The sequence below is a fragment of the Bacidia gigantensis genome (assembly GCF_019456465.1).
Source record: "Bacidia gigantensis strain McMullin 20006 chromosome Unknown contig_180, whole genome shotgun sequence".
NCBI classification, from domain to species: Eukaryota; Fungi; Ascomycota; class Lecanoromycetes; order Lecanorales; family Ramalinaceae; genus Bacidia; species Bacidia gigantensis.
In genome coordinates, this window is record NW_025408596.1 from 3,390,801 (window position 1) to 3,401,987 (window position 11,187).

General features: G+C 51.6%; 3 protein-coding genes across 3 annotated transcripts; 1 reads left to right on the top strand and 2 right to left on the bottom strand.

Annotated features, from left to right (window-relative positions):
• Positions 1-1,600: 1,600 nt before the first annotated feature.
• KY384_003955 (uncharacterized protein) lies at positions 1,601-2,707 on the top strand (the record flags this gene model as incomplete). Its single annotated transcript, XM_044812464.1, has 1 exon — positions 1,601-2,707. The coding sequence occupies one exon, from the start codon at positions 1,601-1,603 to the stop codon at positions 2,705-2,707; it is 1,107 nt and encodes a 368-aa protein (XP_044671597.1).
• Positions 2,708-6,723: 4,016 nt separating this feature from the next.
• KY384_003956 (uncharacterized protein) lies at positions 6,724-7,365 on the bottom strand (the record flags this gene model as incomplete). Its single annotated transcript, XM_044812465.1, has 1 exon — positions 6,724-7,365. The coding sequence occupies one exon, from the start codon at positions 7,363-7,365 to the stop codon at positions 6,724-6,726; it is 642 nt and encodes a 213-aa protein (XP_044671598.1).
• Positions 7,366-8,513: 1,148 nt separating this feature from the next.
• Positions 8,514-10,337, bottom strand: KY384_003957 (uncharacterized protein; the record flags this gene model as incomplete). Its single annotated transcript, XM_044812466.1, has 1 exon — positions 8,514-10,337. The coding sequence occupies one exon, from the start codon at positions 10,335-10,337 to the stop codon at positions 8,514-8,516; it is 1,824 nt and encodes a 607-aa protein (XP_044671599.1).
• Between the last annotated feature and the right edge of the window lie 850 nt (positions 10,338-11,187).

The window sequence follows — 11,187 nt, forward strand, 5'->3', positions numbered from 1 at the left end:
GATTCCTCAATCAAGTCTTCCATATCGTAGGGCGCTATGCTCGACAACCAACCTAGTCTAGCGAAATAGAAGCCTGGGAAAAGTAAGACATCGGTGTCCCATTGGGAATCTTCGATGATCTCGCCAACGCTCTGCAGCGAAGTGCTATTCGTAGACTTCGTAATGACTACCTCGGAAACGCTTCCAATCCCATCATTGTTATCGATACTAGCAATCTGTCTGATCTCAGAAGATTCTCACGCTCTACCGGTTGAGACTTGAACGCTACCTTCACCCGATCGACGATGCTCATAGCTGGTGTACAGTTGACCGTCTAGAAAGAAGTAGAGTGCCTGTCGTGCATTCGCACCGCCAACGCTGCCACGGTTCTAAACAACGCGTCTATAGCTACGCGTCGGACGAATGGCTGGTCGACACGAACTCCACCGCCGAGGTGAATTAACATGGGACTCTGCGCCTCTGAATCGGTTATTTCCAGCTGGTTCTTTTGAGTTGAAGTCTTTGAGCGCAAGGAGGTACACGTTGCTCACGGCGTTGAGCTAGGAGTCTCGACGAGTCATCGGGGTGGGGAGCCAACTTTATTTGATAATGTTGTTTGACGAAATGTCTATGGAGTTCTGGAGTCTGACATCACTACTTGTAGTGTTGGTGTCATCAGGATCTAGAGGAATCGATGTTGTGTTTGAGTCGCTAGCAACAATCACGGCCGCGAAAAGGGCGGGCGAAAAAAGGAAGAGGCATGATAAGATCCCCGCCGTAAACACTTCCTTCATCGCTGAAGATTGCTTCTCTATATCTCATGATTCAGTATGAGTCTTTAGTCGATATTCTGGCGCGCAGAAAAAGAATTATTTACATTCCAGTCAACCTGCTTCCATGTCTCAGGACCTTGAGACATGTCTAGCCTCGCACTTGGTGGTTCAGTATCCGCGTCAGGACGTCAACGAGGACCAAAATACTCGAAATTTCTATCACCCGTGTTTTGACACAATCCACCGTTGAAGAGAGTTATGAGATTGCAGTGGCCATCAATGAGCTGTATTAAACACAGAAAGAAACGTGAACCATGAACCGATGTTTGTTGACACTGTTTTACCTTACATGAGACCGTGCGCAGGTGGTCAAACATCGTCATCATTGTCGGACTAAGGACCTGGAAAACCTTTACCAGGGGTATTCAGCGTATATCGACCGTATCGGTGGAGCTGAGCGATCACAACGCATGGGAAGAGGTCCGGAATTCACAGATTCCAACCACACCATACCGTGAAGAACTGTGCAGCTTTTGTGCTTCGTCAAATTCTGGACCTGTTTTGCCTGGGACAACTTGGTGGATCATATTCGAGTCTGCCTCAACAACAACACCCGAAAATGAAATACATATACACTTCAGAAGATACCTCAGAGATCTCAATGCCGTGCAAAGTCTAGAAGGCTCCATTCATTATTCACTCATGCGCGGTACTATCTTTGTCTGAAACTGCGCTTTAAAAAGCGCACTCGTACGCGAAATGCAAACAAGACTCGACAAAGAGTCAATAAACTTCCCTGACAGCTGCTCAATCGTTAGCACACCTAAGCCTTTCTGGTCGATCGCACCATGAGACTTCGGCCCTGCCTCAATTCGGCTGTAGTTCTCGTATCCTCATGTGGCTTACCAGATTCCACCTTCGCCTCTCCTCTGAACCACTCATCACCGAGCACAGACCTGCCCCCCTCCATTCTCAACGCTCTACCACTCGGAACCACCGTACCAGCGATCGACCCCAAGTTCAAGTTATTAGATCACTGGGGCACCGATAGGATCAAAGGTTCCCACGCCTACGCCAACGCCGTCGGCGCCGTCCGTGACATCGCGCTACAAAACGACTACAACGGTCGAGAGCCCGAACACGCGTATCGATACGTCGGCGGCGAGGATGTCACAATCAACATCCGCGGTTGGCCATCCTCGTCGTTCTACAGACGCTATGCGCTATGGGCGATTGTGAGCTCCATCGGCGCGATGTCGAGGCGGCCAATCTTCGTAAGCGCGAGGTTCACGATGAAAATGCAGGCGAGGACCGTTGGAGAGCTATGGTATCGGGGGCCGAACACTCCTGCACAGGCAATCAATGAGGACGCATCGATGCTGTCAGCATCTGCAAATTCTTCGGCCGTGGACGATCTTGATATGCTCGCTACACCTTTCGACGAAGATTCGGCGTCCGTCGCACCAACTCTCCTCTCAAAAAGAGCTCTGCCCCCGCTTTCGCCCTTCAACGCCACCGTCCTCCCCCTCGGTACCTCTACCCCCCTGACCCGCCGGCCAGGCACCCTCATAGTAATCCCCAATTTCTCCGGCACGCCCATGTCGATCCGGGCTTTCACCCTCGCCACAATCGGCGGCATGGTCTACGTCGCGCGCAACAACACGCTCGAGCCAGCTAGGCACTTCGCGGTCGACATCTCTGGCTTTGGAGGCGTAGTGCAGATCGACGCGCCCGGAGAAATGACGGATCCGCCGTTTTTGAATATGGATGTTGTGAATGGGTTGGCGATGTTGGTGAAGATGGTCGGGGACGGGAGGGTGTGGGAGGAGTGTGTGGCTGATGTGGGCTGGAGGACTGCGGAGGCGCTGTTTATTTTTGGGAGGTTTTATGTTTATGCGACTCCGAGGCCGGAAGGGGGAGATGGAGGGAAAGGGGAGGGGGTGGAGAGTAACTAGTGGTGGGGTGTGAGGGGATCGCTTGAAGGGAAGCCAGTGCTGCGGGTTCGAGAATGAATGATTATCTTTGGCCTCATTCGCTTGCTGAAATTTGATCCTCGCAGAATGAAGGCGATTTATGAATAAGCTTAAGTATCATCTGTCTGCTCGATAGCAGGAGGTACTGTGCAGCGGAGATATCATCAAACCAAACCTCCCTCTCCTATGCATCAGTCACTCGCGTCGAGTCGTCCATCGACCATCAATTCACTCCATCCCACCCCGTCCCACCCCAGCTTTGTCAAAGGAAAATCACTACCAGAAGACGCCAGCCCATGACGCCCAACGGAGTACCCCCAGCTAAATACCTTAACAAACTAGAATCCGCGTCGACTCACCCTCACCCTCACCCTCACGCCTTGCCGCAGGCCGGAGAGGTACACTACCCGATCTCATCTCATCTCATCTCACCTCAACCCCCCTTCTCTTCCCCCACCCTCTCGTTTCCCTTCGCTTCCCCACCAGATCCTGTACAGAACATCCGAGAATGTAAGGGTGAAGTTTCTTAAGCGTGGAGACGAGTTTGGTTGATAGGCACGGCTATGGGATGGGGTAGAAACGCTACCTTTGAAATTATGAATTGCTAGGGTGGGGCTGGGGTTGGTGGGAAAGGGGAGGGGAGTGAGGGGAGGGGAGTGAGGGAGGAGATGGCAGGGTGGAGAGAGGGGGTAGGAAGGGGGCAGGGAAGGGGGAGGTATAATGAAGTCTTGCTGGATGAGAAGTGGGTAGGAGTTGAGTGGGGAAGGGAGGCTTAGATTGGATGAAGAGGAAAAGATTGGTAGCTGAGCTGAGCGGATGAGGGGGATAGATCATCAATTGGCTTAGTAGCTGGGTGGGTTGCCTATCATTCCTCTCGGTTTGTATGCTTCTCCTCTTTCTGTTTTGTCTAGTTCAGTCTTTGATGCTCACTGCGTCCACGGCACTTGTAGCTTGCAGCAACACCCCACTTACACGACATGTCCCCGTTTTTAACCACCAGCCATGTGTGCACGTATGAATCTTCCTCCTCTCTTACTGCTTTAGTGCAAATCAGCCCACCAGATCCACTTTTTCCTCTACTTTTGATCTCCCTTCCCCTACATCCCTCCCCCCTCCCCCCTCCCTCTTTCTTTAACAAGGAGCCTGTGTAGTGAACACCTCAGCACTACACCCCCCATCCCCTTCTTGATCACACGCCGTAACGCAAGGCTTCTTCACCGTCGTCACTGGGGTCTCGAGCGGGCAACAGCACGGGATTGTCGTGGTTGTGGTGCTGGTTTGCAGCCCGCACCAGCCATCGCGAGCGCGGAGGCGGAAGCAGTTACCCTCCCCTATTGTTGTGGTTAGTATGTTGAGGGGCATGAGGGTTGTGGGGGGAAGGGGAGGGTGGGGATGGTGGTGAGTGATGAGGGACAGGTTTGAGCGGGAGGGAAGAGTGGGTGATGGGAGAGGGAAGGAGGAGGAGGGGGACTCACAGAGTGGACAGAACGCCGGAAATGTAGTCACCGAGATTGTAGGACATGCGGGGTCGGTAGTCTTGCAATTTGGACCACGGAGCGCGCGGGCTTTGAGGTCCGCTTTGACAGTGTGGAGGTTGAGTTTGTGGAGGTCGGGCGCGGGATTGACGAGGGTTGCGAGAGGGAGGGTCGCGAAAGTGGTGGGAGATAGGAGGGTAGGTGCGGTGGGGGTGGGTGCGAGTGTTGAGGGGGCTGAGGCTGAGGTGAGGGTGTTGGTTGAGGCAATAGTTGATGATGTGAGAGTGAGGATGGTGAAGATGGTGGCGAGGAAGCTGGTGGGTAGTGGGTGGTGTTAGTGAGGTTTTGGGGTGGGGAGATGAGAGAGGGAGGAGCAGAGTACCCGAGTGTGAGAAGACGAATGAAGTTCATCGTTGCGTCTGTGAGGTGATCTTGAGGTGTACCTTGATTCTTCTGTGTTGTGATGTCTCGTTTTTTGCTGTTGGAGCAGAGGAAGAAATTGAGGATGGAGTTGAAATTGGAATCGAGATGGAATTGAGAGTGTTGACAAGTGTTGTACTTGTACCACTTGAGATCTGATTGGACGTTTCTGACTCAGGGTCGGTGGAAAGGTAACCAAACGATCTCTTGAACAGTACGCGTGAAGTGAAAGTCGTGGGATTGGATGGGAACTATGACAGTGAATGAGGTGAAGTCTATGAGTTTGAAGATGATGGACTGTGCGGGTGATCAGCATGATATGGCGCTTGGCTCTTTTGGGCAATGTTTCGCTCCTTCCTCAAAATTGTAGAGAACGTAGATTTTTCACTCAAAAACATGCACGAATCGGGGGAGAAGCCAATGAATTAACATCTCAGATTTATATGATCCACAACAGAAGCTCGCAGTTCACCCTGACATGTTTTCAACGACCTTGGAGAATCGCGTCAATCATTCCATCCGCGCCACTGGGACTCCATTAGTTCACGCTCCTTCTCCTCCTCTTCAATCCCGCCCTCTTGATCTTCATCTTGGCCACTTGAATCGTAGGGCCTATCCTTCCATCCACACCACGGACGTTCCCAGGCTTTGTGCGCCTCCTGCTCTTCTTCGACTGGAGCTTTACTGCTTCCATACTCTTGCCTAAAAGGCAAGCCGGCTGTAACCTTTCAAGTCGATTTTTTGCCTGCAACCATTCATTTCTCCCTACCAGATCAGATAGCAGCTTTCTCTCGCTGATCCGACAGATCACGCTTTTTGTTTTTTCCGCCGTTCTATCTATCCGCTTTAACAACCTATCGCTGTGAGCTCTCATCTCCTCCATTCCTCCCACCAACTCACTCGGTCCCGATAGGCCAAAGTGAGAAGTATTGGACGGCTCGGAGGTTGGAATTGTATCACCGATAAGGGTGGAGGGCGAAGAAGGTGGGGTTACTGGTGGCGACGTCGTTGGCAAGAATTGCTCGCGTACCTCCTGCCATAACTCCTCTACAGGCAGGCTCATAACGTCTTCCCATTCATTCACGCAGAGTAAATCTGCCTCTTTCTGGGTCTTGTAGCTCTTTCGCCTGACCTTGACACATCGTGAGGGAGAGGAATTGCGCCTCTTGCACGATGTTGTGGGAGAAAGGGCTGGCTGTGGGAACGATCGTTAGCATGGTGTCTAGACAACACTGACATAGAAGAGGCAAGGGGCAGGCAGGGTTACCATATCTTGATATCTCAAGATGGCTGATCTGATGCTAGTTGCTTCGAAGTCTACCTTGCTTTAGTTCAATCACGGGAAATAGCGACAAAAATTCGTTGATCTGTAAGGAGTGGAAGACGCAGAAGATGTTTCAAAGAATGCAATGGTCCTGTGGCGCCACAGCCGTCCGTTTCGCCTTGTCTGCCACCATGGCTGAAATATGCTTGCAGACAGTGAAGTTCGGAAATATTACGCAGATGGACTAGTTGAGAATTTTTTATTCCGCAACCGCCGACTCTTAGGATCTATGATCCGCGTGCAAGAGTCACCTTTTTCACATATTATCCCCGAGTGTACACAGTCTTAAAATGCTAATCTCGAGTCCCAGGTCTCAACATCCGTTTTCTCACACACAAGCTTCGAATTTCCTTCAGCTTCTCGACTATATCCTTAGTCTGCAATCGCTGCATATTCCGGTCGTCCTCATCAAACGCTACAATAGCAATATCTGAAGCCCGCTCGGTATCCTCATAGGCATCGACATTTTCTTGCCGCTGGTGTTATTATCCCTCCGTCGCCATGTCCTAGCTTGCCTCAATTGAAAACCAATAAAAAGCAGCGTTTCACAATGGATGATGTGGCTGATTCTATGCAAAGGCCTGGAGCGCTTATATCGGTCTATCCACATCATTTGCAGATACGTCGGAGAGAAGGTCATCGGTACTGAGGCTATGGTTTGAAAAGTACGCGCCGCTTTCTTAGGATATAATTCAACACCGATCTACTCTCAGCTCTACTGCTCCCCTCCCTCCTTCCTTCCCTCCATCCTCCCTCCTCTGCGCTCGGATGGACTTCCACTAAGGACACCCATCCTTCTCAAGACAAAAACACCCCATCCCAAACGGCACCCCGGTCCCCGCCCTCTGCACACTAATCGCGCTCTCATAAAGCGGCTGCGAACTCTGGCCCTGCAGCCACGACGTGAGCGTATCGCAAATCCCCATGATCCCATCGAACGTGAAGGGCACCTGCGCGAACTGATCCATTGTCTGCCCGAGCTGCACGTTCGCCTGTTTCGGAGACCCGCCGCTCCCACCCTGCCCCCCGTCCGCAGTGGAAGTGTCCATGCCCTGGTATGACTGCTCGTACGCCCGATCCCAGTTTGAGTTGAGGCCGGGGACGTACACGGCGGATGCGTTCGATGCCAGGGTCATGGTTATGGCGGTTTTGATCTTGGCTAGGTCCGAGATTACGAGGCTCGTGTCCAGCGTGGAGCCGCTGCTCGGTGAGACGACGAGTTGGACCGCCGGGTCGGTGACGAGCGTCAGGGTCACTGGGGCGATGCCTGAGGGGATGGGTTGGTTTTGGCCGATCGGTGGGGTCCCATTGGGAGGGGCGCCGCTGGTGGTGTTGGAGGGGGCCCCGTCTTGGGCGCCTTGGGGGGCGGGGGCGCAGGAGATTAGGGGGAGGAAGAGGGAGAGGAGTTTGAGGGGGTGCATGGTGTTTGGTGGTGGATTTGTTTGGTAGGTAGTTGCTCTTTTGGGGTGTTGATTGTGGGTTGTAAAAAGGTGGTTTGGTGTGGTTGCTTTTGGTGGTTTTTGGGGTGTGTTGGTTGGATACTGATGGAGAGATAGGATGGGAAAGTGAATCTTATACTTCTTGATGTTCGCTCAAGACTTTGGATTCTGCCTTTCATATCGATCTGCGTAATTTCTGTCGCAGTTTCGTGATGGGTTAAAAGATGTCTTTGTTGGTGTGTGCCCTGCTTCAGGCAATTTCATGCTTTTTGTCAACCCCGGGTTGACTCTGTATTATTACGGCTACTGTTGGTCGGGAAGGAGCTTGATGTCTGAAAGGCAGCCCGGAAAGCCACGAGGGTTACTATGAATAGCCAGACTTAGTAATTTTGGTGTCGCGACTCCACTCAAGACGATGGGGGCCGCTCGTTTCACAGCGGAACCAGAGCCTCAAGGCATTTCAGCACCTGCCCTGCTAGGGTTTGAGGCACGTTTCGAGTCTTTTAGGCGACATCAAGTCAGCCTCACTTTGGCGATAGACCATACAATGACAAGCCGTTATTCAAAGTCACCTCATGATGATGCTGAACAAGACTTGAGATTAAAGGATGCCGATAGACGTCTTGCGTCTCCGCATAGGTCTTTCTGCCGAGATTTCAACACATGTCGCCAAGAACTTTCTCGTCCTCAGTGTCAAGCGATAATGTTGGATCGAACGACTGTTGCGATCATGTTCAAGACTTAGGACTTTGTTTTTCTTCTTGAACGTCAAAGCTGCCGGCGCCATTGCTCGTGGTACTGACGTAGTCCTCGTAGTCGACCCTCTCACGCAGAGTAAAGTCCAGCTTTTTGTCATTCTTTTGGCTGACTGCAGATGCCGCTGCCGGGATCCTTGATGTTCAAGAGCAGAATCCACGGAGAACTGTAATGCGGAACCTTGTGATTATCAGGGGTCCTGCGAGCCGAAGTGACCCCAGGATCGAGGGAATGACTGCAGGCTTGACGCTGGACTTATCCCGATTCGTCTGCCTCGAAGTTTTGCGTAAGTGAATACCAGCAATTCGCCAGTCATATGAGTATTGCCGGGCCCGATGACCCCCTCACCTCTCCCAACGTCACCTTGTCCACGCTCACGTCAGCATATCCAACAATCCATTAACCCTCTCCACCAGTCCCTTCCAAGGTTGATCACCCTCAAACCCACTCCAATCTCTCGAATTGACCACGAAAGCCCAATCATGGCCATCACTCCTACTCTCCGCGTACGCCAAGCCTCCCGCAACACTGCTGACTCTACTCTTATTGATCGCCCTCTCACCAATCCCTTGTACCGCGTTCGAATGAATGAAATATGCAAGATAGCTGGCTGAACTTGCGAGTCCCAGACATCCGACTGCGACTTCGCGCACCATTCCGTCGCCGCCGTTCGTGTACGGCACAAGTTGCGAGGCTGGCTGGTTCGGGTATACGGCGCTGGGACCTAAACCCTGGTCTTTGGGGATGATGAAGTTCGCGGAAGCGGAACTGGTGCGGTCAACGATTGTAGGGAAGCCCGTGACTCCGATACCGGCAGGTTGGATGATATTGGCGGTGAGCCAAGTCAGGTAATCTGTCTTTGTGACGGCTTCGATCACGAAGCTGAGGAGGAGGTAATTGTAATTTGCATCGTGATAGTCAGAGCCAGGGTCGGCTTCGAGCGGACGTTGCGTATAGATGTATTCGACAATGTCGCGTTTTGTCGCGGTGGAGGTGAGGCCTAAGGAGAGCGCGATGTCGCGCATGTGGAAGACTGGATCGTAGCCATTAGGGTCAAGATCTGGCGCGTAGCCTGATGTATGGTCCAGAAGCTGTTGAATCGTAATGTCGTTGGCGCGACGGTCCTTTGGGTCTTGAGATTTGACGGTTGGGAGGAGCGTGTACGCTGTGTCGTTGGGAGAGAGGACGTTCGTGGAGAAGAGCTTTGAGACGGCTGCAGAGAGGAAGATTTCGCTCAGTCCAGCGATGGGAAAAAGGTCAGTGAGAGCGGTCAGGCGTTCGGAAGCTGTTTGCCAATCTTCCCCATGTTGCACCTTCACAATGCCGTTCTTGAATACTGCGATTTGGCCCGAGTCAATGTCGTTGCTGCGTAGGAAATCTTGCAGTTCGACGCCAGTCCCTTCGTAAGAACTTACAATATTTGGAGACGGTGGTTCGATGCTCGGTGCGCTGCGGTCTTGGAACAGACCTTTCTGAAATTCAATTGCGTGCCCGGCAAAGATGGCAGAGTAGAGTACGTCGTTCCCTGAACCTCCGGCCTGGATGTGGATAGCGTTTGCGTTCTTGGTAATTTGAGATGATTGTTCGGCCAGGAACTCTTGTTCTGTCTTGCCGTAGATGACTGTACTCACGTCAAGAAGTCTGTCACTGAATGCTGAAGTGTATTGATGATCAGCACTGACACCTAAGTAGTATGGTTGAAATCCTGGTAGGCTAGTCTCGCTGTTGAACAGAGTCTGAAAGTCGCCTGAAGCATTCTTACCGTACGCATGCCATCTATCAAAAGTATTCTGAGCTTGTGGTGCCCAGGCTGCTGCAATGACAAGGCCTGCGCCGATTCCGTATGTTGTGAAGCAAGTCAAAATTTGCCGGTTTTGGTGTGCAAGCTGATTGTAGTAGGCAAAGCTATTCTCGTCAGAAGCTCCGCCAGTGGTTAAGTCAAATTTCCAAAACCATTGACCAGGATCTTGGCCTGTGCCATTGGTCGTCTGTAGTTGCATGTAAGCAGACCACTTAGTGCTATCATCTGTAGGGTCGCCGATGGCAGCCAGGAGAGTGAGTACATAGCCGGTGGCAGCACCGTTTTGAATAAAGCTTTGGACATTGGTCTTGGTGTCGTATATAAGATGTCTCCATTGCTGCCCGCCGACTTCGATCCAGACCACTGAAAAGCGAGGATCTGATATCTCACCGTGCATATCAAGTGAAACCATCCGGTAAGCGGGACTGGCTCCTGAATTCTGTTGATATACTTGAGTATGCGCGGAAAGATTGTAATCATGATAAATGATATTTCCGGGGAATTCACGCTTTTGCAGCTTATGCTCTTTCTGATCGTGATTGGCCTGTTGGCTTGCAGGATGTGCCAAGGAGAGGCCAAAAACGCAAATGCATACGAGCAAATGGAGCATTGCGTGAGTTGACCGACTTAGTAGGCAAAGAAATTGAGTTGCCGAAGAATGCGACAGCATGACCAGAGGGCGAAAGGAATTATTGCACAAGTTGAGGCTCGTGGTAAGAATGACAAACGTTGGCACTGCCCAACGAAAGAAGGGCCACTTCACAGTAGGCAATATATGTCCCGACAAACAATCGCATCGAGATGGTAGGAACAACGGAATTGGAAGCGCCAATTGAGACGCTATGCGCATGGGCGTTCAACGTTGGCAGTGTCCGAAAAGCCATCTCCATCAACAAATGTGCACAGCTCCCTTGCCCTAATACGTTTCGAGAAGATGCCTCTGTGAATTGCTTTCAGCGTTGAGATGATGTTGGGTAATTCTAAAACTTTTCTCAAGCCACATAGAACATCATTTGGTTGCGTATGTGCCCGCATAGCCGAAGCGAAGTCCAAGCCTTTTTCGGTAATTGTGAAGCTATTCGCATTGTCGTGGCTTTTGTTTCATAAGCGCTCGACAAGTCGAACGAGGAAGCAGCCATGTTTCGTTGGTAGTCACTTGTGATGATCCATCGCGAAGCTTCGTTGGGCATGGCATGGCTCTGCGCGTGACCACCCTTGAGTCAAAGTTGCGCATATTATTATTGTTG